Source organism: Pithys albifrons, chromosome 13, assembly GCF_047495875.1.
Source record: "Pithys albifrons albifrons isolate INPA30051 chromosome 13, PitAlb_v1, whole genome shotgun sequence".
In the NCBI taxonomy this organism is placed as follows: Eukaryota; Metazoa; Chordata; class Aves; order Passeriformes; family Thamnophilidae; genus Pithys; species Pithys albifrons.
The window spans coordinates 9,502,326-9,528,663 of NC_092470.1; the positions used below are offsets into that span (position 1 = coordinate 9,502,326).

A 26,338-nucleotide genomic window follows, 5' to 3' on the forward strand; every position below is an offset into this window, starting at 1 on the left:
TTTGCTAGTGGTATTGCTTGTGCTGTCCACCCTTATTTTGACCTGAAGTTATTCACATGTGCTGGGCTTGTTTGTAGCACCTTCATAGAGTGTTAAATTTTAAGTAGTTCTAGGAATTTATGTGTCAGGAAGAAAAATATTCCTCAGTAGAATGTTTAGGAAGTTACAGAATTGTTTCCTGAAAACCAAGCTTTTGTTGCCCAGGAAATGCTGCATTGTTGCTCAATTCTGCTTTCTGCAGCAATCCTTGATGGTGTAGGATCTGACCTGTCTCCATAGATTTGAACTGCATCTCATAGGTTTTAGGTAGTATGAGAGACCAGAATCAAATATCTTTTCTTATAAATTTTGATAGCTGTGAAATAACACCAAACATTACAAGCTAAATTAAAGGTTGTGAAGAGACAGCCACAGGGAAAACCATATCGTGGTATTGATTTGTTTCATTTGCACTCCAGAGCATCCCAAAGCCTGGACACAAAAGAACAGATTCAACTCACAGTAGCAATGAATCTGAATATACTTTTAGCTCTGAGATCACAGAAGCAGAAGACTTACCAGTGAGGATGGAGGTAATGTTAAAAATCCCCCATAACTTCTTATTGTTCCATGGTTGAACTCATTCTTGTCTCTTTTTTTCTTTTCATAAGTGCTTCTGAAAACTATATCCTTATATTTAGATATCTCTTACTTTAATCTAAATTTTCCCATTTTCTTTTAGAAAACACTCATTCCCTTGTTAGTGTGTGTGGGGTGTAAAAAGACTGTCAAAGCATACTTTGAATTCTTCTTGTATTACAGTAAACATAGACTAGATACTTGACTATCCAGTTGATTTGCATCTGTGAAACATTTGCTTATCATTGTTGATAAGCACAATCACTTTTTCAGCACAATGTGGGAATTTAAAAAAAACAGTGACACTTCCTGTGGAGTCTGCATACTGTATATTCAAGGACTGAAAGTGGCAAGTCATATTCTTATTAGCTACATGGAATGAGTTTCCTGTTAGGGGTTGAGAAACTCATGCTGGATCAGTTTTCCTCTAGTTCAGAGAGATGAATGAAACTCCCAGAATGTACTATTCCTTTGCATATGCAGTGATACAAATCCCAGGATATTAAAAAATGTTCAGAAAGATTATTTTCTTTATTGAACTAATGAATAATAATCATGACTATTTTGTGCTGCTACTCCAAGCCATTTCTTAGTATTTTCCAAGATGACTCCCCCTTTTGGCCCTTTCCAGAGCAGTGGGACTGCTAGCACAGAGGCAGCCCTCAGGTTGGTGATCTGGCTGTGCTTGGCACTTTGCAGATTAAAAGCTTTTTCTGTGCATTCAAGAGATCTTCTTAACTGTGAGTTACAGCACACTCTGTTTGCCCTCTCCCTGGGATAGGGAACTCCAGAGCTGCTTTTGACAGGCTGTCATTGCTGCCTTTGGAAGCCTCCGCAGAAAATTATTTTCTACTATGGATGCAAATGCCTGACGCGTTGGTGCTGGCACAGATTCTGTGCAGAGTCTTTCATAATTTGCCTTCCCACTTACATTTTTCACTTTGCGTAATTGTTCCAGAAAGGGCTTCCTGCCTTCATGGATACTCAGGGGAAGGACAGTGCAACTACATGTGATTGCATTTCACCTATGAGCCAAATGTCCTCTTTTCCTTTGGCTAACAGCCTTACTGAATGGCTATTCTAGAACTCGTTTGGGGTTTTAGAATATAAATGAAAACAATGAACTCAAAACAAGAGTGTGAATGGATGCAGCACTCTATTTGTTTAACCTCTCAACATTTCAAACTCCAGGTTGACTCTAGACTAACAATATAGATTAATTATACAAAACCACATTAAAAAATACATCCCACCTCTATGCAAACCAGTAAAGCTGGAAAACTCAAAGCCTGTTTTCTTTTTCCTGAGCTGTTGGTGTGGTTTATGACTCTTCCCCTCAACAGTAAAGGGAGATGAAGTGGAAATAGCTGTGCTTGCTTCTCTGCTACAGTCATTAATATTAATTGTCTAGTTCCTTTTTTAGGCTTTAAAATTTTATGGTACAGTTCATAGTAAATACTTTGATGTTCTCAGTACATAAAGTGCAGAAAGGCTGCTGGACAATTTCTAATGCACCTTCAGATTGCAAATACTGGTTCTTGCCCAGAAAACAGTGAAGAAGCTAGTGGATTAGGCTCAGAACAGTATATTAGCATAATAAAAGGAAAAGGGCATAAATGTATTTTCTGGTACCTATTTTTTGTGTCTCATCTCACTAAATTAACCTGTAAATCTCCAGGGAGATTTCTCCATAGCTGAAGAACTTATTGCAGAAATAATTTAAAACAAACAAAAAAAAGCCCTTATTTGCAGTTCTTTCCAGGTGAGTCTAACCACAGATTTTTTTTCTCCTTTTCCCCCTCTAAACAAGTAAGACTATAAGGTATGGTTAGTTATAGACTTTCTGTCTGCTAGGTAGTCTCTAGTGCTTTCTTTTGCTAGGTTTTAGGCTTAGAAACATTTTATACTAGTAGATCCTTTATTAAAATAGTGTTTCATAGCTGATGAAATATTTTAGATAGTCCACTCTCAGAATCAAGTAACATTTCTGTATTCTTCTCTTTCCCCAGTCTGTTTCCCACCTTTACTCACTGTCATGCTTCCTTGTGATGTGGAAGGGGAAAACTTCTTGACTTCCTTCTGTTCTTTCTAAAGCAGGAACCAAGTGAGAAAAAGGCACCGCTGGATATGTCTCTGTTCCTCAAACTGCAGAAACGGGTTACAGAACTGGAGCAAGAAAAGCAATCCCTGCAGGATGAACTGGACAGAAAGGAAGAACAGGCTCTCCGTGCTAAAGCTAAGGTGGACTCCTCCTAGCTGATCAAATGCTGACGCTAGTGCCCCTTCCTGTGAAACAGCAGCAGTGGGAATGCTGACTGGCTTTTCCTAAATCTTAATCTTCCTCTAGTACTTGCTTTATTTAATGACAAGTTTTACACTGGTGCTTAGTTCTAGGGGCTGGTTGTTTAGTTTTCCAAGGTCCTTGAGATACTCTGAAGGAAGTCAAGAGGAACAAAAAGTGCTTGGGACGTCACTTAAAAAAAATAAAAGGCTGTTTTTATTAAGGAGTAGCAATATGGAAATGTACTTAAATGTTGAGGAGAATGAGTAATTTTTCATTTTAGGCAGAATTAGACATGTTTCAACCAGGATGCAGAGAAAAGTACTGGGATTAGACATGTTTAGCAGATTGTAATTTAAATTCTCCTCTGATTTGATCTCCTTAAGTTCTTATAAAATTATGAAACCAGTTTTGTCAATTGTTTCTTACTATTTTTCTACCAGTGAATTTCTTTAGCATGCTGGGATTTATAATGCTCTGTTTCATTACCAGTGACAGTAGTGTGATTTGTACGTGATTTTGTTTATATTAATCAATTATTTATCATAAACTCATTGTTAAATGGGACGAAGCCACTATTCAAACCAAAGCACTTATCAGTACCAGAATGAGTGTTTTCCAGGTTTATAGGAATATATTTTCACCTCCCTTTCCTTTTTCTACCTCAAGTAAATCAAAGAAAAGAAGGAATTGAATTTTTAGTTTTCACACTTGTCTATATTCTTTCATAGGAAGAAGAAAGGCCTCCTATAAGAGGTGCTGAGTTGGAGTATGAGTCACTCAAGGTAATTCTAAAACAGAAGTTTCTGTTATTTTCTAGTGAAACTCTTGCCACCAATTGTATGTGCTGGCATAGGAAATTACATCAGCCTTCCTGTTTCCGAATATTAGGTGGAGAAACTAGAACAAATATTCCTCAGCAGTCATTTCATTGTAGAACTGCTCTTTTTGAGGTGTAGAATGTGTGGCTGAAGCTACATAACAAAAGGATCCCCTAAACCAGGGTGAGTTCTCTGTTAAAACAGCTTGCAAGTTAATTTGAGCAAAAATACAGCAATAAATGTAGCCCTCTTTTTCAAAAACACCATTTAAATGAATGCAAATCTTAGACCACTGAAACTACAAATATTTTCTAATACTATTGAGCGATGCAGAACCTTCTTAGCCTGATGACCATTATTTGTTGTGAACTTTATTTCTTTTTGTTAAGGGGAAAATAAGAGAAAAAAAAATTGGTAATTTTTTCCCCATCAGATCTGTCTGATTCATGTGTAAGTGTTCTGGTTTTGCACTTCAGACAGAAGGTTAGCCCTGTTAGTGAAATCCTCCTAGCCACTATTGACTGTAGTCAAGAGGCAGGGATGCAGGAGATTGATTTGTTGCAGTTACTCACCACTTTTACCATTTCTGTCCATAGTTTTGTAGCTGTAGGTTATAGGCACATTGCAAAGCTGCAGTGTGACAGAATTGTCCCTGTTTCTTGCAGCGTCAAGAACTTGAATCTGAAAATAAAAAGCTGAAGAATGAGTTGAACGAGCTGCAGAAAGCACTCACAGAGACACGAGCTCCAGAGGTAACTGCTCCTGGTGCCCCTGCGTACCGAGTCCTCCTGGACCAGCTGACCTCAGTAAGTGAAGAGCTTGAAGTACGCAAGGAAGAAGTTCTCATCCTGAGGTCTCAGCTTGTTAGCCAGAAAGAGGCTATTCAACCCAAGGTAAATCAGAGTCACAGTCAGCTCTACTGTGTAGTAAAGTTACATTGCATCACTGGTGTGCTTTGTTTAATTTAACAGCATGCTTGAAAGGGCAGAAAAAAACAGTGTAGGTTTGAAAGCCTTTCTGAGTTAATCCGTTGATCCAGTATTAGTGCTCAAGTCATGGCAGTCTGAATTGGGAGATTGGGTTAATAAAACAATTTGGGGTTTCTCTACCAGCATTCATGTAAAGAGGTACAGCTGTCAGATACAAGGGGTCTGGCCAGCATGCCCCCAGACTCTTAACAGTGCAGAAAGGCTGCACTGGAGCAGTATGGAGCAGTATGATTTCTTTAGTGCGTGTATAGTTTGACTGGAAAATCTAAAGAGTTCTTAGGAATTCTTTTTAAATAATAGTTCAGTACAAGGAACAATTTCCTCTCAGTCTGTATGGGATCAGCGATGAGTGCAAATCAATAACATTTCATTAAGATGACCTATGAAGATATGTAAATTCCATATTATTGCCTGGTAGGCACTATGTGCTTTCATTGAAGAGAGTAGATTATGACCATTGAAACACGTATCTTGTAAAAAGCTCCAATTCAGATGAGATAGTTAGGGCAGTAATAGCTTTGAAAATAAGAATCATTCACCTGAAAGGTATCACGCAAATCAAGGAAATAGTAATTTCCACTGAACTGAACTATCTGGTGTTTCATAACCACAGAGAGGAATGAACAGATATGTCATCTTTCCTTTCCTACTGTAAAGTTCTGTCTATATTTGTCCTAAACAAATTGGAAGTCTGTGATGCATGAAGGTATATATATCTTGTTTTAAAGGAAACAAAACTAATGTTTCTGTAGTATTTCTGTAATATATAGAACATTGTAAAGAAATACTTGCATAATAAATCTTTGAATAACATATTATTTCTCAGTAATGAGATACAAGTGTTGATTTTACAGCAGTTATGAGTATGAGGGAAACATGAAGGTGACCTGTGGGATGGCTTACAGCCAGTTTGCAGATAGCTTCTGCTTGTTAGGTTGGACAGCTGCAGCACAGACAGATTTTTTTTTTAATGATTTGGTTTTCTTCTTTCTTGCCTACCAATTGGATTACCAGGAGGATAAGGTACACATTTTCTTTTACAGTTATAAACCAGAACTCTTAAATGCTAAAACAACCCCAACAACTCTTTAGCTTTTATTTCCCTGCCTCTTAAATTAACGTACATGTATTTGAAGTTGTTCCTGGACTTTACTTTGCTGTTATTGGAAAACTTCCCACATCCCCATCTCCGTGCTCCACGCGAGGAAACAAATTACTTCAAAACAAGCAGGTTCAACAATTTTGAACTGTTGGTTTATGGTAACCTGAACACAAAAAGATTGATTTAGGAACTGGCCTAGTCAGCTCCATCAGTGTTTCTTGCTGCGAATGTCTCAGGAGTAAGAACAGCACTGTGATTCAGGAATCAAACCTCTGTTAACCTGTAAAATCCCTAAATTTCACATCAAAACAAAAGTCTGTGGTATGAAGTACCTTACTTTGGAGTGTTTGTTATCTCCAGCATGCAACAAACATTGTGGACCCACATTGTGATCTGTAGGGATTGGATAAAAATTGCTGAGTGTTTGTTTGTTTAGAAAATGTAATCAAATACATAGTATTTAGAAGTATGAGAAACTGAACTGCCTCTCAGTGAAAGATATTCAGACTGCTAGGTAGATTGGCAGGCAAGATACAGCGGTTTTACTGTGTAGTACATTAATAGTAGAAAACCCACAAAGATCCTATAAGAATGTTGAGAATAATTCTTTGAGGACTTTACATATTTTACTGATTTTCATATTAGGTAACACAAATCATACTACACGTAGAGATTGAGGCTTCAAAATTTACGTGCACAAAGTTGTTTTTGTAAATACTTTGCAAAATTGTGCTCAGGAAAATAGCATCTCCTTGTTTTGAAAGTCAAAAAGTCAGAATTCCATCTCTTATGTTCATTAGAGTCCTGTGGTTCCACTGTAAGTTCCACAGCAATGACTCAGATCAGACTGGCTGAGGTGCCTGTAAACATCTATTAAGTATTTCAGATTTTACTGAAGAAAAAGCAAAAGTAAACATTCAAACTGAAACAAAATGCTCTCTAACTTAGAAAATCTCAAGCCCTTGTAAATTATTTCCAACTTTGACAGAGTACTTAAAATACATGAAGTGAGAAATAGACTTTCTTTATGAGAATCAAAAGACGCCATGTAATGCTGTGTTTAAGAAACAGTAATAGAATTAAGCTGGTAAAATTATGCTTCTTCAGTTTCAGCATTAGCAGCTCTTCCTGGTAATTTGACATAAAATGAAAACTCATAATTTCTTCTAATTTGTTTTGTTCCTTTTACGTGCTGAACAAATGAAAACAGATTAACACATGTACCCACTTATTAGACAGACAGATGTTTGACTCCATTGCATGCATTTATTATGAAAGATACACCAAATGGACATAGAAATCATGGACCAACCCCCTGCTCAGGTACCCACACTAATTTTAACATGGCTATTCAAGGATTAGTGTTCCACATGGGTAAAGTGAAGAAAACATGGATTCAAAGAGTAGTTAGGTTGTTAAACTTACTCTGGAAATCATCATTCTTTTTCCAGAATACAATGACAGATGCTACAATCCTCTTGGAGGATGTACAGAAGATGAAAGACAAAGGAGAAATTGCACAGGCATATATTGGGCTGAAGGAAACAAACAGGTACGAGTTCTCTTTAATCTGTGATCAGCTGGGGTCTGCTGTGACACTGTGTATACCATGATCAGTAAGTTCCAGCCATATATGTCTACATACTTAGAAAACACTCATAGTTGGGGTTATAATTTGGTTGGATTAGTAAAATTGTTGTTTGCAATATTTGAAAGAATTTTGAAACAATGGAGAAATACAAAATCAAGCTTTCTGGATTTCCATTTTCTTAGCCTTTAATTGCTGCATTGCCCAAACTGGGTGCCATTCCCTGAGGTGATTTGTTACCTCTGTACCACAGTGGTCACAAGAATCTGTCACAATACATTTATTGTAACAGCATGAAATGCTGTAACCAGTTGGGCTGAATTTCATCATTAAGAAGAAAAACACATGAACAAGAAAAGTAATTTGCTAAGTTGTTTCAGAACATTTTTTGTTTATCTTTCATTGTAACTGTAATTTAGTGTGTAATATCCTTAACATGTCACCTCATCACCATCACATATATCTCTTGTATTTTTTTAAACACGTTTCTTGAAAGGCAATCTCCCCAGGACTATCATATGCTGAATGAGGACGGAGAACTTTGGCTGGCTTATGAAGGGTTAAAACAAGCCAACAGGTTACCAGACTTCTCAGAATGTTGTTTTTTCTTCATTTGCATCTTCTTTTCTAGCTAACTGTGCCCCTTGCTATGGGTTTGCTTTAGCTACAGTACTTCTATTGCTTTAGTGGTTAAAAAAAAATTCAACAGAAATTACACAAATTAGAGTTTCCCCAAATTTAGTCCCCAAACCTCTCTGCTTGTCAGGTTTTATCATTTGAAAAGTAAAGATGGTCCAACAACCAATACATAATTTGTCAGAATACTTGCACAAAAATAGACTGTAAAATACCAAAAGCTCCACAACTGGAAAGTATTTGTAGCCTTGTATTATTTGTCTGCCTTTACATTCAAAATTGATGTTCCTTACAGTTTTTCAGCCTAAAGAAGACAATCATTATAGTCATTATAAAACTATGGTTTAAGTACCTTTCAACTTTGAAACAGAAATGAGTCTTAGTCTCCTTGTCATGCCTTAAGTTCAGTGAATTAAACATTGTTCTCCCATGTCTCTCTGTGCCACATTCAAAATGTAAGTCACAAAATAACCAAGAAACTGCAGTAATCTTTAGTCCCTCGTGGTGCTGTTCAGGCCTCAGTGCAATCCCTGAGATCTCTATGCTGGTCATAGAACAGGCGAGAGTCGCCTTGTCAGGAAATGCAGTTATGGCCCCTTATCCATACATGTATCCCAGACTTCCAAAATGGTTCCTAGTCCTGCACTGACAGCTAATTCAGTAGTTCAGCACCGCTGATGTTCTTCAGTGTATGCATTTGCTAGCAGTAACTACAGAAGGTGGTATTGTGCAATGAGTGCTACTAACTAAAGTCTTTCCATTTCTTGTGCTAACAAATTCTACACCTAACATTGTTGTGTAAGCCTGTGAAGATCTTACAGCAAGTGTTCTGCAGAGCAGGATGGGAATTTGCTTGCTCTGCATCTCTTGCTTCTTGTCCTTGCACTATAGAGACAAGAAACTTTATACTAAATGGCAGAGCAGTTCAGGTAAATGACTATTTGCCCTTGCATTCTTGATCAGTCTAGTTACTAATGAATGTTCTTGCCTTATGCATATTTAAACCTTGAAAGATTGTCTAATTGAACACTAGTAGTCACTGGTGGTGTCATTTCCTGTGTGTGTATGTACAAATTGATGATTCAGAGCACACTTGGACAGTGCCTTGGAAGCAGAAGTAGATCCCCCCAGCACTGCTCAGAAGGAGGCTGGTACGTGTTATTCTCATTTCACATGAGAATAATTTGAGATGTGATGTGCCCAAAGGGAAGCAGTGAGTCAATGGTGAGGATACATAGAGCTCCCAGAGTCCAGTCCTGAGTCTGGTTCTGTTGCTGACTTTCTGTACACTAAGGAAGAACCCTTTGTAAAAATAAAGATTATTTATGTGCATTTGCAATTAAATGGTTTCTGACTGAAAAAGTTAACTCTAAAAATATTTTCCTTTGTTAATATTGCAGGGTACTAGCTTAAGTGAACACTGTGTCATCTTCATCTGAGATTATTTGGTTTGTTAAGAGGTAAAACCTCTTTAAAGCCCCTTTAAAAGCAGTGACAATCTGTGAAGACTTAGCTTTACATTTATTGCCACAGTGGCACCATACACAGTATGTGTTCAATTAAAGGAAATGCAAAGCAGTGCCACAATTAGCTTCTCTGTCTCTCCACTTTTTGATCATGCAAGCTTAATTTAATTAGAAGGCATACTAAGGGGTTTAAAGAGTACTCTGCCTTTTTCATTTTCCTTTGCAAGCCATGGCTAATTGTTCCTGAGCAGCAGCTAAAGCTTTACACTCCCTCTGAGAATTGGGGATGTAACTTTATATGTTCACACAAACTGTTGCTCAACTTTCTTAGGCTTCTGGAGTCTCAGCTTCAGTCGCAGAAGAAGAGCCACGAGAACGAACTGGAGTCGCTGCGAGGTGAGATCCAAAGCCTGAAGGAGGAGAACAATCGGCAGCAGCAGCTGCTGGCGCAGAACCTGCAGCTGCCTCCAGAGGCCCGCATTGAAGCCAGTCTGCAGCATGAGATCACCCGGCTGACTAATGAGAACTTGGTAAGAGAAATGATGCTGCACGAGCAGGCCAGGGGACTTGCTGACTTGCCACACCTGCAGGTTCTTATCACTTTTGAGAAGGCAACCTCCTGTAAAAAAATTTTACAAGGGTAATGGGGGTTTTTGTATGTAAGTTAATAGGAGAGAGAGACTTAATGATCGCTCATGAGGTAATAATGTTTCAGGGGATTTGTTTGAAGTTTGGGGCATTGGAGAAAGACTATGGATCCCAGTTTTCAACTGATTATTTTAATCATGGCTAAATAGAATCTTGATATCCAGCAGAGTCATAAGAACTATTAGTGCCAAGGAGTGATGTTAGCTCTAGAATATGCTAGGTTTTTATTTTGTTGAAAAACTCTGATGTAATTCTTTAATTTTTTGAAATCACTTTTCTTCCCATTTCTCTCCTCCCTGCCTGAAGCTACAAAGATAATCCACTGTGTTATGAGTTCCAGCTATTCAGTATGTTTTGAAAAAAACAAATAGTGAGAGACAAACAAACTTGGTTAGAAGTCACTTAGCTAGTAGTGGTGTTCCTTGTTTACTGCACAGCATTTTTGTATGAAGGAAGGATTGGGTGAAATTCCTTGCCTTTCCCCACAAAGGAGGATGTTCATCATGTTTGAGCTACTTAATTTCTGGGGAAATTTTCCAAAGAGGCCTGTATTGGAATATGATTGGCTTGTTATTGGTAAACGTGCTACTTCAGCAAGAAAAATCCTAGCTGTCAGTGTCACTGCTCCCTCCAAACAAGCCCAAGTATAGTGTTTCCTGCTTATGAACATTACAGAAGTTACCATTGTCAAACTCCTGTCTTAAAACCAAAGATTTTGAGGAAAGCATCAGATCATTCAGCTAGTAGATGTTGGAAAACCTATTGAAAGTAAATGATAAGTTTGCCTCAGCAGCAGCAGTCTCCCACTGGCAAAGGTGAATGGTGAATGTTTCTGTCTCTGACAGCTTCCTCCTGCTGCTGAGTCATGTTACTTTTTAGCCTTTTTTCCCCCCAGAAACCTTCTCATCACATTCTGTGTTCTCAAGACAAGGCACAGTCATGTAATTATATCCCACAGGAATTCTCTTTGTTTTCAAAAACATTGAATGTAATTTTACTTGTTAAATACAGACTCATTCCTTAGTATTTCACTTCTGATGTTTGAGTATTGCAAGTCCACTCCAAGCTGGGTGTATGTTTCTGTTCCACTCCTAGCCCTGGAGTGGAAACAACTTACGGGCTTTCCAGATGTCATTAGAATTGTAGTGTTCACTGCAATACCATCTTGATTAGCATAAGAAAATGTCCTGTGCTGGTTCTCACAAAGGTTGTATTGCAGGCTTTCACAGTACTGGTACAGCCCATTTTTAAAAGATCTGACTGTTCTGCAACTCATCTACATCAGCTTCTCTCTGGAAGATGCTGACATGAACACCACAACTAAGGCCTAGACTACCTGAAAATAAGAGATTACTTGATCTTGTTTTATTTTGATTTAATCTGTCCAGTGCTTCCTGAAGCTTCAGTGTCTCAAAGGGAAGGGGAAAAACAATCCTGTACCTATTTTTACAGTTTTATGAGGAGTTGTATGCAGATGATCCCAAGAAGTATCAGTTGTACCGGATTTCACTTTACAAGCGGATGATTGTATGTAGATCACGTGAACCCTGTTCTTCTGTTGTCTCGGCTGCTGTTTCTGAAGCACTAATTGAAAAGCAGGCTGCCTCCTTTTCTCCCTTTCAGAGGAAATCCCCCTGCAGAGAGCTTCACGATGCCTATTACTTCCCTCACTGCTTTGTTTGTTAGTCTTAGTGTCCTTTGTGTAATCTGTGTCTTTTTTTGATGCACAGTGTTGTTACTAATACAAGTCTTGCACTGTGAGCAAAGCCCTTTCTTTTTGGATGCCACTTAATACTGCTCTGAAAAAGAGGTGCATGATGTAAAAGATGCTAAATTTTCAAAACTACTCTATGGCTCAAAACTACTCTTTGGTTTAAAACTTCATTGCATTTAAATTAAGTTCAGCAAAGTAGAGGACTGATCATACGGGTTCTTACCAAGAACTATAGCAATGTAGTTACAGTCTGAGTTTGTTCTTATTTTAATATCTTTCAAAAATGCAAAATATGAAGGATGACATTGGAAATAATATTTCCGTAATAATTAAAGATGGCACATGTGTAATCTTGAAAGAATATAATTCATGAGTTTCTTGATCTTAATGAGTTGTGAAATCTGTTCAATTTGTTTAGAGGAACCATGGAAAGAACTTTATTCCTTGTCACATTCTGGTTGCTCTGAAATCGTATCCCTTCACTGATACATTTGAAATAAGTCTGTTGAACTTACATGTATTTTTTTATTAATTTCAGAAAAAAATGTTGTATCTGAAAATAAGTCTATTGTGTTATTAACAGGATTTCTGTTGTAAAATCAAACAGTGTTTTGGATGTGAAGCATAGTTCATGTCAACAGGCCTAGTATCTTACTGTTCAAGGATATTATATTAGGTTGTAAACGCTTTACTACATGATTAAGAACAATTTATGCCTAATTCTAAGTTCTTGCCCATGCTGCCCTAAAATTTTTCAGTGCTTCAGGAGAGGTGTAGTTTCCCAGATGATGCTTTTGATGCAAGGAGTTCATGATCCCTTACATTCTTACCAGTGCCATGAATCATCATGCTTACAAGATTTTTCTTTTAAGCTGTTTCCAACAGTTAACCCGGAACAGCTTTCAGGTTTTTGGAGCTTGAGGTTTTGCTTCCTTTAGAAAGACTCTCCCTTTTTAAATTAAATTATTATTTTGTGAATATACAGTAAGTGTGTCACAGAATTATTCCAAGGTTTCTGAAGAGTGCTCCTTTGAAACAATAATATGGGTTTATTGCAAGAGTAGAACTTTTCATTGCTAGATGTTGTTCAGTTACAGAATAAAAAGATGTAAGACATCAGTTTCAGTGTAAAGAAGTGCGAGGACAGCAAGGGAAATGCCAGAACATCACAACAAATGGTGCATGTTTGGATGTTTGGTTTTGGTAAATTTGAGTGCAAGTTATGGTCTTTCTGTAAATCTCTCTCTTATCATCTCATAACATGGATAGGTCTGAATAAGAAGTCACTCCTGAAGGCATGAATAAATGATGCAGAAATCCAGGATAGCTGTTAAATAATAAAGCAAATTATTTCCATGGGGCATTTGGAAGAGGAAGCATTAGGAAGATGTGTTTGCAGCAAAATGTCTTCTGCTGTAAGAACTGACCTAGTTCTGAGTATCTGCAGAATCTACCTGCCTAAGAGCTTTGCCTTTGTTACGCTGCACATAACAATAATATTTGCAAGATTTGGCTTGTGTTAGAGGCAGTGTAGCAGCTTGCAACCTTCGGCCAGAGGATGGCACTTCTGTCAGCTTTCCTCACTGCCTCATAATTCTAACAGCACTGATTTTGTCTCTGTCACACATTATGGGATTTTTGTCACATCTTAATCTTTCTCTCATTTTAATTTACAGGATTTAATGGAGCAGCTGGAAAAGCAGGACAAAACTGTTCGCAAGTTAAAGAAACAGTTGAAAGTATTTGCTAAGAAGATCGGTGAACTTGAAGGTACTTTAATATTTCGAGAAAAAGATTTTGGTTTACTTTTTGTGATCTGATTGTCTTATTCATCTGTTTTAGCAGTTGTGCAGGCTTGAGATCTTCAGTAGCATTAGCCTCTGGTGATTGCAGAAACAGGAGGTGCACTCAGAGCTCTGTGTGTTCCTTTATGAACCTTTACAAGATTTGTCTTACTTTGAAGCAATGAGAAAAGAAGATTGATGTTTCTCTGAAGGCAGAAACTATTTAAACATAAAGGAATGTTTCCTGGGCTGTTTGTATACTCAAAGACAGTATCTGGTTTTGTCAAGACAAAAGCAATACTAAATACGAACTAGGCAGAAATAATTTACTCAGTTTTCTTTTGAATGTGAAGCTTAGTTATTCAAACTAAGTTCATTTTTTAAAAATGTCTTTCAATATTGTTTGTTTACTGCTGTGGACAAGATCACAGTAATATTCATGCATAATATAGAGTGGGAAAATGTTTCTGAAAACATAGTTTCATCTGTGTTTATTGCCTAATTAACTTAGAAAGATGTATTGGATCTGACTGGGATGGAGTTAGCTTTCTTCACAGCAGCCTGTGTGATGCTGTGTTTTGGATTTGAGGCTACAACAGTGTTGGGAACACACTGATGTTTTAGCTCCTGCTGCACAGAGCTGGCACAGTGTCAAGGTTTTCTCTTTTTCCCTGCTCTGCCCCCTCAGTATGATGGGGATGGGAGGGCACATGGGCACACAACTGACCCAACCTGGCCAAAGGATTATTCCATATTCTGCAACTCCTTGTATCAGGAAGCAGGAGAGGGGGTTTTTGCATACAAGGTAGCTGTTGTTTGAGACTGGCTGGGCAGCACTCCCCTTGGGATAGGGGCTTGTCATGAGTGAATGTCTTTGCTTTGCTTCCTGCCCCCCTCCCTCCCCTTTCCTTCAGTATTAAGTGACCTTCATCTCAAACCACAGGTTTTCTCACTTTTGCTCTTTATATTCTCTCCCCTGTCCTGCTGGAGTCAGAACATTCCTTAGAAATGTCATAGAAGTGTCTCTGGTATGCATTGGTTTCACTGGAAAATACAATACAATTTCTTGTTGTGCTCTCTCTGCAGTGGGTCAGATGGAGAACATATCACCTGGACAAATCATTGATGAGCCTATTCGTCCAGTTAATATTCCACGGAAAGAGAAGGACTTCCAAGGGATGTTAGAATATAAGAAGGAGGATGAACAAAAACTTGTCAAGAATCTTATTTTAGGTAAGCATCTTTCTCATTTGTGGCCTTCTTGACTCACAGATGTTCTGAAAAATGACTGATAAGAACACAGAATTTGCATTAGGAAATTAATAGCTTATTTTGATTTTGACAGTGTTCTGTTCAGTTTATCTAAAATTCCTAAATGTCTATTGTAATCTAATTTTCCTTCCTGATGAGTATAGTACAATTAAAAATTCAAGTGTCTGCATGTTTTTTAGGAGGCTGTTAAGTTTGTTTTATTCTGTTCTGATATTTTACCAAGAAAGTGGCTTTTAGTTTTGCTCTCAGTTTTCACTGGCCATATCTATATATGTATGTGCTATTAACTGGGGAAGTTGCAATTACCTCATAACTTAACAAACAATGTGTGTTTGTTTTTCCCAAGAGCTGAAACCACGTGGGGTAGCTGTCAACCTGATTCCAGGACTACCAGCATATATTTTGTTCATGTGTGTCCGCCATGCAGATTACCTTAATGATGACCAAAAAGTGCGGTCATTATTGACTTCCACTATCAATGGCATCAAAAAAGTGTTAAAGGTTAGTTAGTCTCCTTGGTTTAGAAAAATTTAAAATTTGTTTTTGGTTTTATGTAAGAGGAATGAGGAAAACTCTTTCAATTAATTGACTCTGGATTTCTAATCAGTGAACTCCTACTGAAGTCACTAGAGCAAGAAATCCCATTGCTGAAATTTTATCCATATAGTACCAAAAATGCTTTGAATTAGTGGGAGAAGAACTATCTTCCTTTTCTTTGGTCTAGTCTCCCTCCTCTGAAGCTGTGCTTATAAAGTTTTGGATGCAGTCAAAGTTTGCCAAATGAGTCTCTGTTAATCTTCCCCCGAGCACTTAATTAAACAGTTTCATTTGCAGTTTGGTTAACAGATTCCCTGATTTGCTTCTCCTACAGATTATAATGATGATAATATGTTACTACCTAAAGTCTTTGCAGTGAGTTGGCTAGAAGAGTTTAGGCCAAGTGTATCCTGAAGGCATTATTAAAACATAAATATGCTTTATACTTATGTAAGTTTTTTATTTTTTCAAATGAGACAGATGTGTTCAAAAGCCAAGCCTTTAATCAAGCTACATGTTTTGAAAAAAATATTTCATAAACAATCTTTCAGGAGCTTAGATACGCATAGGAAGTTTTGAACATTTTTAAGTGAATAGAGTCTATGCTATGGAGCTCTAGAACTACTCAGCATATTACTTGACACATACTAGATCCTGTGTTCCTTGGTGAGAAGGGTTTGTTGTTTTGTTTTGTTCTCCATATCAGGCTGCCAAAATGGTTATGATGTGAGTGACATTCATAAAAACTGAATTGTTCCCTGTTCCCCCTGATGCCTCTGCATCATTCCCATCCTTCCCATTGGGCTCTTCACAAAAGTCATTGTGCCACAGAATGGGGCTTTTGGGAATTCAGTCCTATTGCCTTGTGATTTCTTCACAGAGCAGTTTGGATGGGTCTGTGAAACACAGAAAGATTATATTTGTGGAGGAAAGCATATTCTGAAAGTTCTTGAGAAATACTACAGAAAACAAGGAGGGTGTTTAATGGTATTTTGCCAGAAACCTTGTTTTTCCAATACACTACTGAAACACAGAGTTTTGCAAAATATCAGAATGAGTAGCTACAAGAAAGTGTATTTTGTTTAATTATTTATCTAACATTTCATTATTTTACTACTCCTACCAGTCTTCATTGAACTGTGTTTGTTTTTCTCTTCAGAAAAGAGGAGATGACTTTGAAACAGTGTCCTTTTGGCTATCGAACACCTGCCGATTTTTGCACTGTTTGAAGCAGTATAGTGGAGAGGAGGTAAGCAGTGCTCCTACTCTGGTGTTTCTTGTTCTCCAATACTTTTGTCCTGTAATATCTCAAAATCTAGTCAATGTTTCTTAAAATAACTACACCTTCTGGAATGATGGTGACGACATCGGTGGAAAGCGTGGGAAGATAAGAGTTGAACCAGCTTCCCTTTAATGTAGGCTGGGGGCCCAGAGGCTACATGACATTGTGCTCACTAAAGTGTCAACTCGGATGTAGAGGAATCTGGCTGCTACCATTACATTGTTTAGTAATGATTCACTGCAATCCCTATGAAAAAGGCTATATTAAGCCCTTTAACTGTGGTGTGGCAAACCAGTTTACATTTGGAGGCTGTGGAATGCGTAATTCCTTTTTCAAACTTAACTGAGCTTTTGGCCATAACTGGCCAGGTGAGAATGCCCAGGCTGGAGTGGGAGGGAGGGCTCTTACTTGCCAGAAAGCTGGCAGAGTTTGTTCCTGTGTCAGATACCTGAGGTTTCAAGTTAAGGAAGCAGATGCTGTGGACATCACAGTTAAAAAGCAAAGCCTAGCATTAGTCTCAATCAGAAGTTCCAAATTAAAGTTTGGAGCTGTGACTATTGTGTTAAAGGTATTGTAGTTGCATGAAAAAAAATTAAAATACTGAGTTTGTGTAATAATTTTTTACTCCATTGAAGCATTAATTTTTTTTTACTTTATGAATTCAGGGATTTATGAAGCATAACACACCTCGTCAAAATGAACACTGCCTCACTAATTTTGATTTAGCTGAATACAGACAAGTGCTGAGTGACTTGGCTATTCAGATCTACCAACAACTTGTCCGAGTGTTGGAAAATATTCTGCAACCAATGATTGGTAAGGCAAAGTTGAATTCCTTAAACTTCACAGCATAGTACTGAAATGAAAAATATGATGATGGTAATATACATATCTTGTATTTCTTCCTAACCAGTAGACTTTCATTAATAGTTCTTGTAGTATTCTGTTCATGGATGACAGGGACAGATTGGATTAGAGGAAAAACTAAACTCTGATTGGTCCTTCTTGCAGTGACAGAATAAATCAATATACCTTATTTATACTTGTCATAAATCATGCATTTGCGGGAAGAAGCTGTCAGGACAACCTGATATGTTGCCCTGCCTGTTGGGAAATATACCATGGAAAAATTAGACTTCAATTACATGAGAACTCATAATTGAACTTAATATTGAAAAAAAAAGTATTTGGTTGTTATTATGGGCAGCAGTGAGGGGAATGAAATAGCTAGCAGTGGTGAAGCTCCCATTCAGAGATATTTCTTTCATTAAAAGTACTTCTTCTGCTTTACTCGTCCACAATACTTGTGCGTATCAGCAATTTTCAGTCATTATAATAATGTTGTCAATCAAATGCAGTTTCAGGGATGCTGGAGCATGAGACTATCCAAGGTGTCTCAGGGGTGAAACCAACAGGGCTGCGAAAGAGAACATCCAGCATTGCTGATGAAGGAACCTACACTTTGGACTCCATCATTCGGCAGCTGAACTCGTTCCATTCAGTGATGTGTCAGCATGGAATGGATCCAGAGCTGATCAAACAGGTTGTCAAGCAGATGTTCTACATCATTGGGGCTGTAACACTTAATAACCTTCTCCTGCGCAAGGACATGTGCTCATGGAGCAAAGGAATGCAGATAAGGTGAGAGACCTCGCTATACTTTTCTTGAATGCACCTCTGGAAATTGTAGTGAACTCTTGACACTTGCACATCATTTTGATGGAATGGCAGATACAACTGGAATATTTATTTTTCCACATATGAGCAGTTGCAGATGCTGTTAAACTGATTTTGTGAGGTTGAGTTAAAAAGAGTTTGGTTGATTCAGGCCAAATCTCACCTGACTTTCAAGTAAATGTGGCAGAAGCAAACTAAAAGAATTTTGTCCTCAAGTAGGAATCAGAACTGTAGGTGAAATGTCGGTAATTGCTTTCTCAGCTTTTAGAGAAGAATAGCAAACATACCTGCTGCATTTTTTTGAATATTTGTGGTACAGTCAATATCCATCCATCCACACTAGTTTGCTGCATACTGAGGTAAAGTCATCTTAACCGTTTTGGCATCAGTTGCCCAATGGATTCTACTGGCATTTGTAAGGTATTTTAGCCAAGGCATTCCAGTCCCTCACCTTACAAAGCCTTGCTGTACTTGAACATGGACAAAATCTCATTTGCCTTTCTTCTTGTCACATTCCTGCAATTAATAGGAACAAAAACAAATGGGAAAAGCTAGTTAGTGGAAGTCTTTGACCACAGTTTCTAACTGTTATGAAAATCAAAATTGCCTGCCTTAATCAGAAGAAAACAGTACAAAGACAAAATTACAGGAAACTACAAGTGTGAAAGAAAAACATGCAAGGATGAAAAAGAAACACTGAGAAAGAGAAATTGCACTTGCTTTCCATTTAGCATAATTAAGCACTGAAGTCCTGATATTCTTACCTCTTTTTACAGATATAATGTGAGTCAACTGGAAGAATGGCTACGTGATAAAAATTTGATGAATAGTGGGGCTAAAGAAACACTGGAACCCCTCATCCAGGCTGCACAGTTGTTGCAAGTGAAAAAGAAAACAGATGAAGATGCAGAAGCCATTTGTTCAATGTGCAATGCACTGACTACTGCCCAGGTGAGCAAATTCTTGTTGTCTGTCATGCTGTCACCCATGAGTAGCTTTGCTCTGTTGGTGTTTGCTACTGCCTGCCAGCACTGCTGTTACACATGGATTAGAGGGTTCTTACTTCATTTTGCATTAGTGCAACTAAAACAGAAGGGTAAAAAAGGGACCAGAGCCTTTTAAGGTCTGATGTTCAAGATAAGTTTTGAACAAATGTGAGGGAGCTCAATAGATTGTTCAGGGTGTAGTACTATACATAATCTCTGTTTGTGAAAATCCTCAGAGAAAACTCTTCCTTCAAAGATGTCTCTGTACTCCAGACAGCTCTGCCTGGGATTTTAGGAAATGGATCCTGTCAAGTTAATGGACAATTCAAACAAAGCTGTTGTCTCCAAGTCTACAAACAAAAGTTTTAAGTTACTGTAGCCATTAGAAGGCTAAACCAAGTGGATCTCAGTAAAACAGACTCCTATTTATGAAAGCTTAGATTTTGTACAGATAAGTTGCACTTTATTTTTTAAACATTTGCATAGAGCTCGTACAGGAATAAATGGATCCAAGCACCTTCAATGCTTACTGAATAATTCTTACCAGGAAAAGTAAGAAATTTCTCTATTTCTTTCATAATGGTGTCAGTACTAGCAGTTGCATTGATACAGCTATTTCTATTTAGTAATTCACATTACTGGAAAATCTCTTAGTTTTCTACTGAGTAAGAAGTTAGAATTCCATGTACTTGAAGTGTATTAACTTTTTAACAAAGTGTTGCAGTGTTTTGTTTTTTAAAAAAGAGAATGGTAAAAAACTAAAGAGAATCTTTAATAAGTTTTACAAGTTTAACCCATATTATTATTTAAAGTCTTTGTGATGCAATTCTTACCTTTGGTGGGTTTAGCCTTGTTTTTAGAGAAATAGCTCACTCTCTTGAAGAACAGTGAAGCTGTAAGACTACAGAAAGTCATAATTAGAGTATCAAAATTAGGGTGAGAAATACATCATTTTTCCAGGGAGGGTGGTGGGGTAGGAACTCAGTTAATTCTCATGCAATTTTTCTATCATTTGGTATTTTCCACACATTTGTAGAAATTTAGAGTTTCTACCTCCAAAGAACACATGTTCTGAAGGAGACAGTTGTTTATAACATAGCATTGAGCAGGTGATAGATTTCTGTAACAAATCAATAAAGCCAAAAATAACCGATACTTGTAAATAATTCTCTATTTTAAGTATTTAATTTCAAAATTATATTATTAATAACCATGGATACATCTGTTGATTGATCAGTAAAGTGAGCCTAATAGTGATTGTTGTTCTTCACAGATTGTAAAAGTTCTGAATTTGTATACTCCAGTGAATGAGTTTGAAGAGAGAGTCTTGGTATCTTTTATACGTACAATACAGGTATGTCTATATCTTTTCATCAAAAATCTTTTGACTATTTCTAAGAAAACCTCTGATGAGCCAAAATAGCTTGCATCCTGAAATACATTCAGGAATATGAATTAAACTATGCTTTTTAGCTATTGTTTTTTAGCTATATCAAAAAGGTGATGTCAGCCTTAGAATTTTCAGCAATGACAAGTTACTGCCTCCAGACTTACATGAAATTTAGTTTCCCTGTCAGTATTTATGAGGTTTTTGGAAGGTGAGAGGCTTTTGTGCTTGTACATCTTGGTGTATGTAAGTACATTTGTATGCCAACTTTTCAAGTGGTAACATTTATATATGCAAACTTATTTTATTCAAACCTGTATCTGCATGAGAAGCTCCAACTGCTGTGAAAACTGAGACCTGTGTTCATACCAAAGTTCTTAAATGTATTTCCTTCTAGTTTTATATATATGTATTGTTGAAAATGAAAAGTTTTGAAAACTCCAAAGAAAAGCAGGCAGTAGAACAAAATAAACAAATATGATCTTTCTGGTCTGTTAGAAGTTGAATTACATTTCTAGCGGAATAAGGGAAATTGGGAAGGTAGAACTGAGATAAAACTGTAATTCTACTTATTGAGTAGACACCATTACCGGATACTGGGTGAAATCTTCCTTTTTCAAGGAATCTACTTTCAAATTGCATTGTAAGGGGAAGATAAGTAGAACCAAAGCCAAAGAAATAACTACAGTTTAATGGCACAGTTCTTGCAAATGTCTTGGCTCAAGTTAGTGTAGAGTGTGTGTTTGTAGACAAGTGTATCTGTAAGCACAGTTGAAAAACTCCCTCTTTGCAAGATGCTTATTATCAGTGAGGTGACTAAGTGCTGGTGTAATCACTTTCTTATCTCCACAGGTGCGTCTGCGAGACAGGAAGGACTCTCCTCAGTTGCTCATGGATGCTAAACACATCTTCCCTGTTACTTTTCCTTTTAATCCATCCTCGCTGGCATTAGAAACCATTCAGATCCCAGCGAGCTTGGGCCTGGGCTTCATATCACGTGTCTGATCCCAAGGATGTACCGTCAGTGTTAGATGAGAACCAGTTGCCTGATATCTTTACCTGTTAAAACGTAGTGAGCCACTAAAAACACATTTCTGAACAAACAGCCTATATAAGCCCAGATCTGTAGTTAAGGTAGCTGGAAAACTGCACAACAGCACCACAGACTGAAGGCTAATAGAAAGATGTGCATTTGTACTCAGTCATTGCATTTATGAGGACTTCACTGATTCATACATTTCCAGAATATGGATATCGGACTTGGACAAAAATTGTGTCTTCAGCTGTCTAGAGACATTTTTAGACCTTTAGTAACATATTTAAATAGTGTAAATTAAACTCCATCTGTAATCTTCTCATAGGCAGGGACCAACAGGGACAGTCAGTCCTGAACATGGAAGACTTGAAAGTGAGGCATTTTGTAGTTGAATACACAGTCACTTGGGAGCCTGTTACATTTAATTTGTAAAAACTGGAATGGAGAAACACAAACTGGCAATATAAAAAATTGTTTCTTAAACCACTTCCTCATTTATGTCAGTTTGACATAAATTGTAGTGATAAGTCTTACAGCTCACTATATGCTATAACTTAGGTGTTCATTTGTTAGTACTGTGGTTTACCAAACATACTAAATTGCTGCTGCATATTCTTCTGTTCTTTCAAATGTACAATAGTATCATACTAAGCACTAAAAATAAGATACTTCATTTTTTGTTGTCAACCTTATTTACAGTCTGTTGCAGTCTGTTATTTTAACTGGATTTTTGCACATGGTATCAATAACACCTGTAGAGGAAAATGGTAACTAAGCACAAGTAGCACACTGGAAATTATATGTTTAGTTATTTTTAAACTAGTTACATTTAAGAGTAGTTAGCTAAAAATACAGAATCTTGAAACAAAAGATCAGAAGTCAGTAATTATTTTAGTATTCATTTAGATTATATAGTCTGTCTAATGTTGTTCTTTGTAGACCCCAGAGATGACGATGTGTACATTGAATATAATCTCTCTTGGTTTATTGCCACTTAAAAACCAAAAGGAAAAAGTCTTCTTTCAGACTGGAATTTGAGAAGAAAAACTTTAATAGAAAATTTCTATAGTAGCCTAAGGCTCTCATTCTTTGAAAGGTTGACTAACAAGAATGTTAAATAGGTTTTGACTATGATGCTGTCATTTGACTATGATTCATGCTGATTTAATGGTTGAAAGTCCAGGGTGCATAATGAGAAACTGAGTTACTTTGGATATTGCACATCTTACTGGAAAGATTTTTCTGTCTCACACATCTTGGATCTGCTATTCGGAATTCACATTTCACAATGTGCAGCAGAAGCCTTGCTTAAGGTTCCAATTTTGTGGTGTATGTCTCAAATATACATGTAAAAAAAAAGCCAGACACATTGCTCAATTGCATTGTGCAATATTTTTAATGTATTATAATATTTAGCATCTTAGCATTAACATTTATTTCTTCTAAAATATTGATAAATAATCTAGAGGTACACTATTAGACTCTTTGGTACTAATCTGTTTGCCTGCAAATTCACAGAAAAAAAGATTTGCTATTAAGCAAACTGAAACATTTCAGTTTTGTTTTACTCGAGAGGCAGACATGCTGTTTGTATGGTTGCTAAAATCAGAAGTAAAGACAACCTAAAGTTTGTCAGTATCATTTTAAGATGCTCATATCTTATTTTCAAATTGTACAGCCCATATTACATTTGATGGATCATGCCAGTACTTCCAAGAACCTACGACTGCATTGCAAAAATGTTTTGAATTATCTTTGCTAAATGATTTAGATTGTTTTCCTCTGCATGGTATACCAAACACTCTTTTTAAAAAAAATACTTGATTTCTGAAACTACAGCTACTGTCAAGTGGCTCCAAATAAGGTATATGGTAATTTTCAGACTGTAAAGGATACTGTACTTGTGAGAATGTAATGGGAAAGCCTTCACATCCAGTAACAGCATTAGGAAAGAAAATACATGAGAACATGCTGACCTACAATTTGTTTTCCTCTATTGAAAAACAAACAATTGGCATAACAGTATGTTCATACTGTAGATCAGGAAATGTATCCACCACTTAAGCGTTAGTGTTTAAAATGTATGCCTAAATGTATTTTTGTTTATTTTTTAAGTTTGTTTACCTGTAAAAAGCCTTATTGTATCGTTTCCTTAAAAAAAAGTAGTGTTTAGTAATTTATAGGTATTATCCTTAAACTCAGTGGTTTGACTGGTATTACTTTTATATCACATTAAAAGTATATGCTGCTTGACATGTTTTAAAGGAAAATATTTTTGAGTTGGAATAGATGTGTAGTTGGTAATTCATCTAACACTTTACATGGCAGTATTTTACATGCACTTTTCACAAGTAAAATTTTGGTGTCAGTGTATAATATATCTTTCACCTTAGGACTAAAATTTCTTTAACCATGGAATATAATGCAAAGTTATTTTAACAACTTTTTTTTTCCTTTGAATCATTGTTATGCTCTTTTAATGTGGACATATCTTTTATATTTTAATTTATTATCTATTGAGATTATAGATTTTATCAGATGCTGGAAAAATACTTGTCAATGACCCCTTAGAATTATATACAGTTATTCTAGAGATTTTGCACAATAATTACCTCATTCAGTTTGGTGTATTTTTATTCCAGTGATCATTTTATTCTGATGTTTAGGACACAGTCTTCTATCCAAATTTTGAAAAATTGCTTCTCACACATGAGTCTGGGATGGAACATGAAAGTGCTTAAGTCTGTTAAATGCAAATAATCTATTCTATCACAGGAAAAAAAAAAGGATCAACTTCATTGTTGAAAGTGGATTCATATCCAGTAGCATTTGTTCCCAACTTGGAAACACCAGCATTTGCAATTTGAAGGTCTATATGTAATTTGTGATTTAAACTGAACACATTTCAAATACGATACTAAAACTATGAGTAAACACTTCAGTTTTTAAGACGCTGATGTGATAAATAAAAGCCTTTAAACATAGGTTTTCACTCGATGCCACTACAGTACATAGATGAAAAACAAAACATTGTCAGAATGACCTGAGCTCTGATCTGTTGTAGTGTCTGATGTTGTACTTAGTAAATGTATGCATCATAAAAACTGTAGCCTAATAGCTATCACTGGAAAACGTCCAAATAAAAGTACAACTGTTCGATTTGCTTTGGATCTTTTTGGTTGGGTGGTGGCTCCTGAGCTGTGTGCTGACACTGGCCCCAGACAATCACATGGCTCCCTCTGCCTCCATGGCAGGCTTGGTGTTGACTGCCAGGGGAGTTGGTTAAAATCTGAGGATGTGTAAATACACACCCAGATAGCAACAGTGTGCTGTATAATGCTGTGCATATTGGAAAACACTTTGCTTGATGTAGCCCATTTCTGTTAGGTTATTTTGCCACCTAATATTAACTGTTACCAAAATTAGATTTGTCTTTCACTAAAATGTATTGTTCTGTACCATGAAAGCTCCTTGGTGCCAGGCAGGGAGGGCTGGTGGGCCACCTGCCAAAACCTGGCACTATGGTTATTCAAGTCTTCTTCCTCATAAAGGATATTTCAATGTGATACCAGTTAGTGCCTTAAGCTTACTAAATACACTCAGAGGTTTTTATTTTTATCTTGTTCTAAGTTTGCTAAAGAAACTCTCTTATCAGCACCTTGTAGGAAGATGATTAATGTTTCTGTTGGTTTTCTCTGCTGGATTAGGACTGCTCCTCTTAGGACCCCTCTGGCCGCTGGAATGGACAGCATTCCTGATCACTAGAGGTGTATCCCAGATGGCAGCTGTGCCAGTACGGTCACTGGGAGGGCCCCTCAGGTGCACTATAGGTGTATACCTGGCAGAACCGGGGGCTGGCGGGGGAACGAGCCCCGCACGGCGCTGGACACTCTGACCGGGCAGGGAGCGGGGCAGAGCCGGGACCGGGCGGAGACCGACACCAGGGCCGAGTGGGGGCCGGGGCAAAGCCGGGGCCGGGGCAGAGCCAGGACCGGGCGGGGAACGGGGCCGGAGTCGCTCCCCACGCCCCGGGGCGGGGGCCGAGGGCGGACCGCGGCCACCTGCGGAACTTGCAGTCCTCGATGGCGCTGGCCGAGCTGTACACGCAGGTGAGCGGGGCACGGGGGGGCAGCAGGGCGGACCTGCCGTGCCGACCCCCGGCTGGAGTGGGTTATGCTCCGCGGGTCGTGGGTTAACGCGCGAACCCGCGCGGGACTGTCCTCTCTCACTGACTGGAACCGGCGACATCGCTGTGTCCCTTTAGCGGGGGCACAGGTCCCACGGCATCGTGGGGAAAGACTTTTTGAGAAAAATACACCTTTTTTTGAGACTCTTGACCTTTAGGAGTAGGTCTCTGCTGTGCTAGCCAGCGATTAGGCAACTTCAAGGTGTAACAGCCCTTCCCCTGGGCACTCAGTCTCGGAGTGCTGCGCTTTCTGTTGGGCAAATATTGAATGTGTGTGGCAGAACTTGGCCCTGAAATATTCTTCCTTAACGCACCTGCTGAAGTTTTC

The 26,338-nt window shown here is 37.8% G+C and overlaps 1 protein-coding gene across 9 annotated transcripts in view; it reads left to right on the forward strand.

The window, feature by feature from the left end:
* The window catches only part of MYO5A (myosin VA), a 97,836-nt gene extending 72,856 nt beyond the window's left edge, over positions 1 to 24,980 (forward strand). For 2 of the 9 annotated variants that reach the window (XM_071568744.1, XM_071568746.1), the window contains exons 25-41: positions 459 to 572; positions 2,713 to 2,859; positions 3,631 to 3,684; positions 4,386 to 4,613; positions 7,263 to 7,363; positions 7,896 to 7,976; positions 9,833 to 10,031; positions 11,602 to 11,676; positions 13,540 to 13,633; positions 14,734 to 14,880; positions 15,266 to 15,420; positions 16,616 to 16,705; positions 17,404 to 17,554; positions 18,097 to 18,379; positions 19,192 to 19,366; positions 20,675 to 20,755; positions 21,641 to 24,980. In XM_071568744.1, the coding sequence (XP_071424845.1) occupies positions 459 to 572; positions 2,713 to 2,859; positions 3,631 to 3,684; positions 4,386 to 4,613; positions 7,263 to 7,363; positions 7,896 to 7,976; positions 9,833 to 10,031; positions 11,602 to 11,676; positions 13,540 to 13,633; positions 14,734 to 14,880; positions 15,266 to 15,420; positions 16,616 to 16,705; positions 17,404 to 17,554; positions 18,097 to 18,379; positions 19,192 to 19,366; positions 20,675 to 20,755; positions 21,641 to 21,793 (2,328 nt within the window). In that variant the 3' untranslated portion in view covers positions 21,794 to 24,980. The remainder of the gene's footprint in view (positions 1 to 458; positions 573 to 2,712; positions 2,860 to 3,630; positions 3,685 to 4,385; positions 4,614 to 7,262; positions 7,364 to 7,895; positions 7,977 to 9,832; positions 10,032 to 11,601; positions 11,677 to 13,539; positions 13,634 to 14,733; positions 14,881 to 15,265; positions 15,421 to 16,615; positions 16,706 to 17,403; positions 17,555 to 18,096; positions 18,380 to 19,191; positions 19,367 to 20,674; positions 20,756 to 21,640) is intronic. The other 7 variants (XM_071568745.1, XM_071568747.1, XM_071568749.1 and 4 more) reach the window with 7 other exon arrangements.
* Positions 24,981 to 26,338: the final 1,358 nt, after the last annotated feature.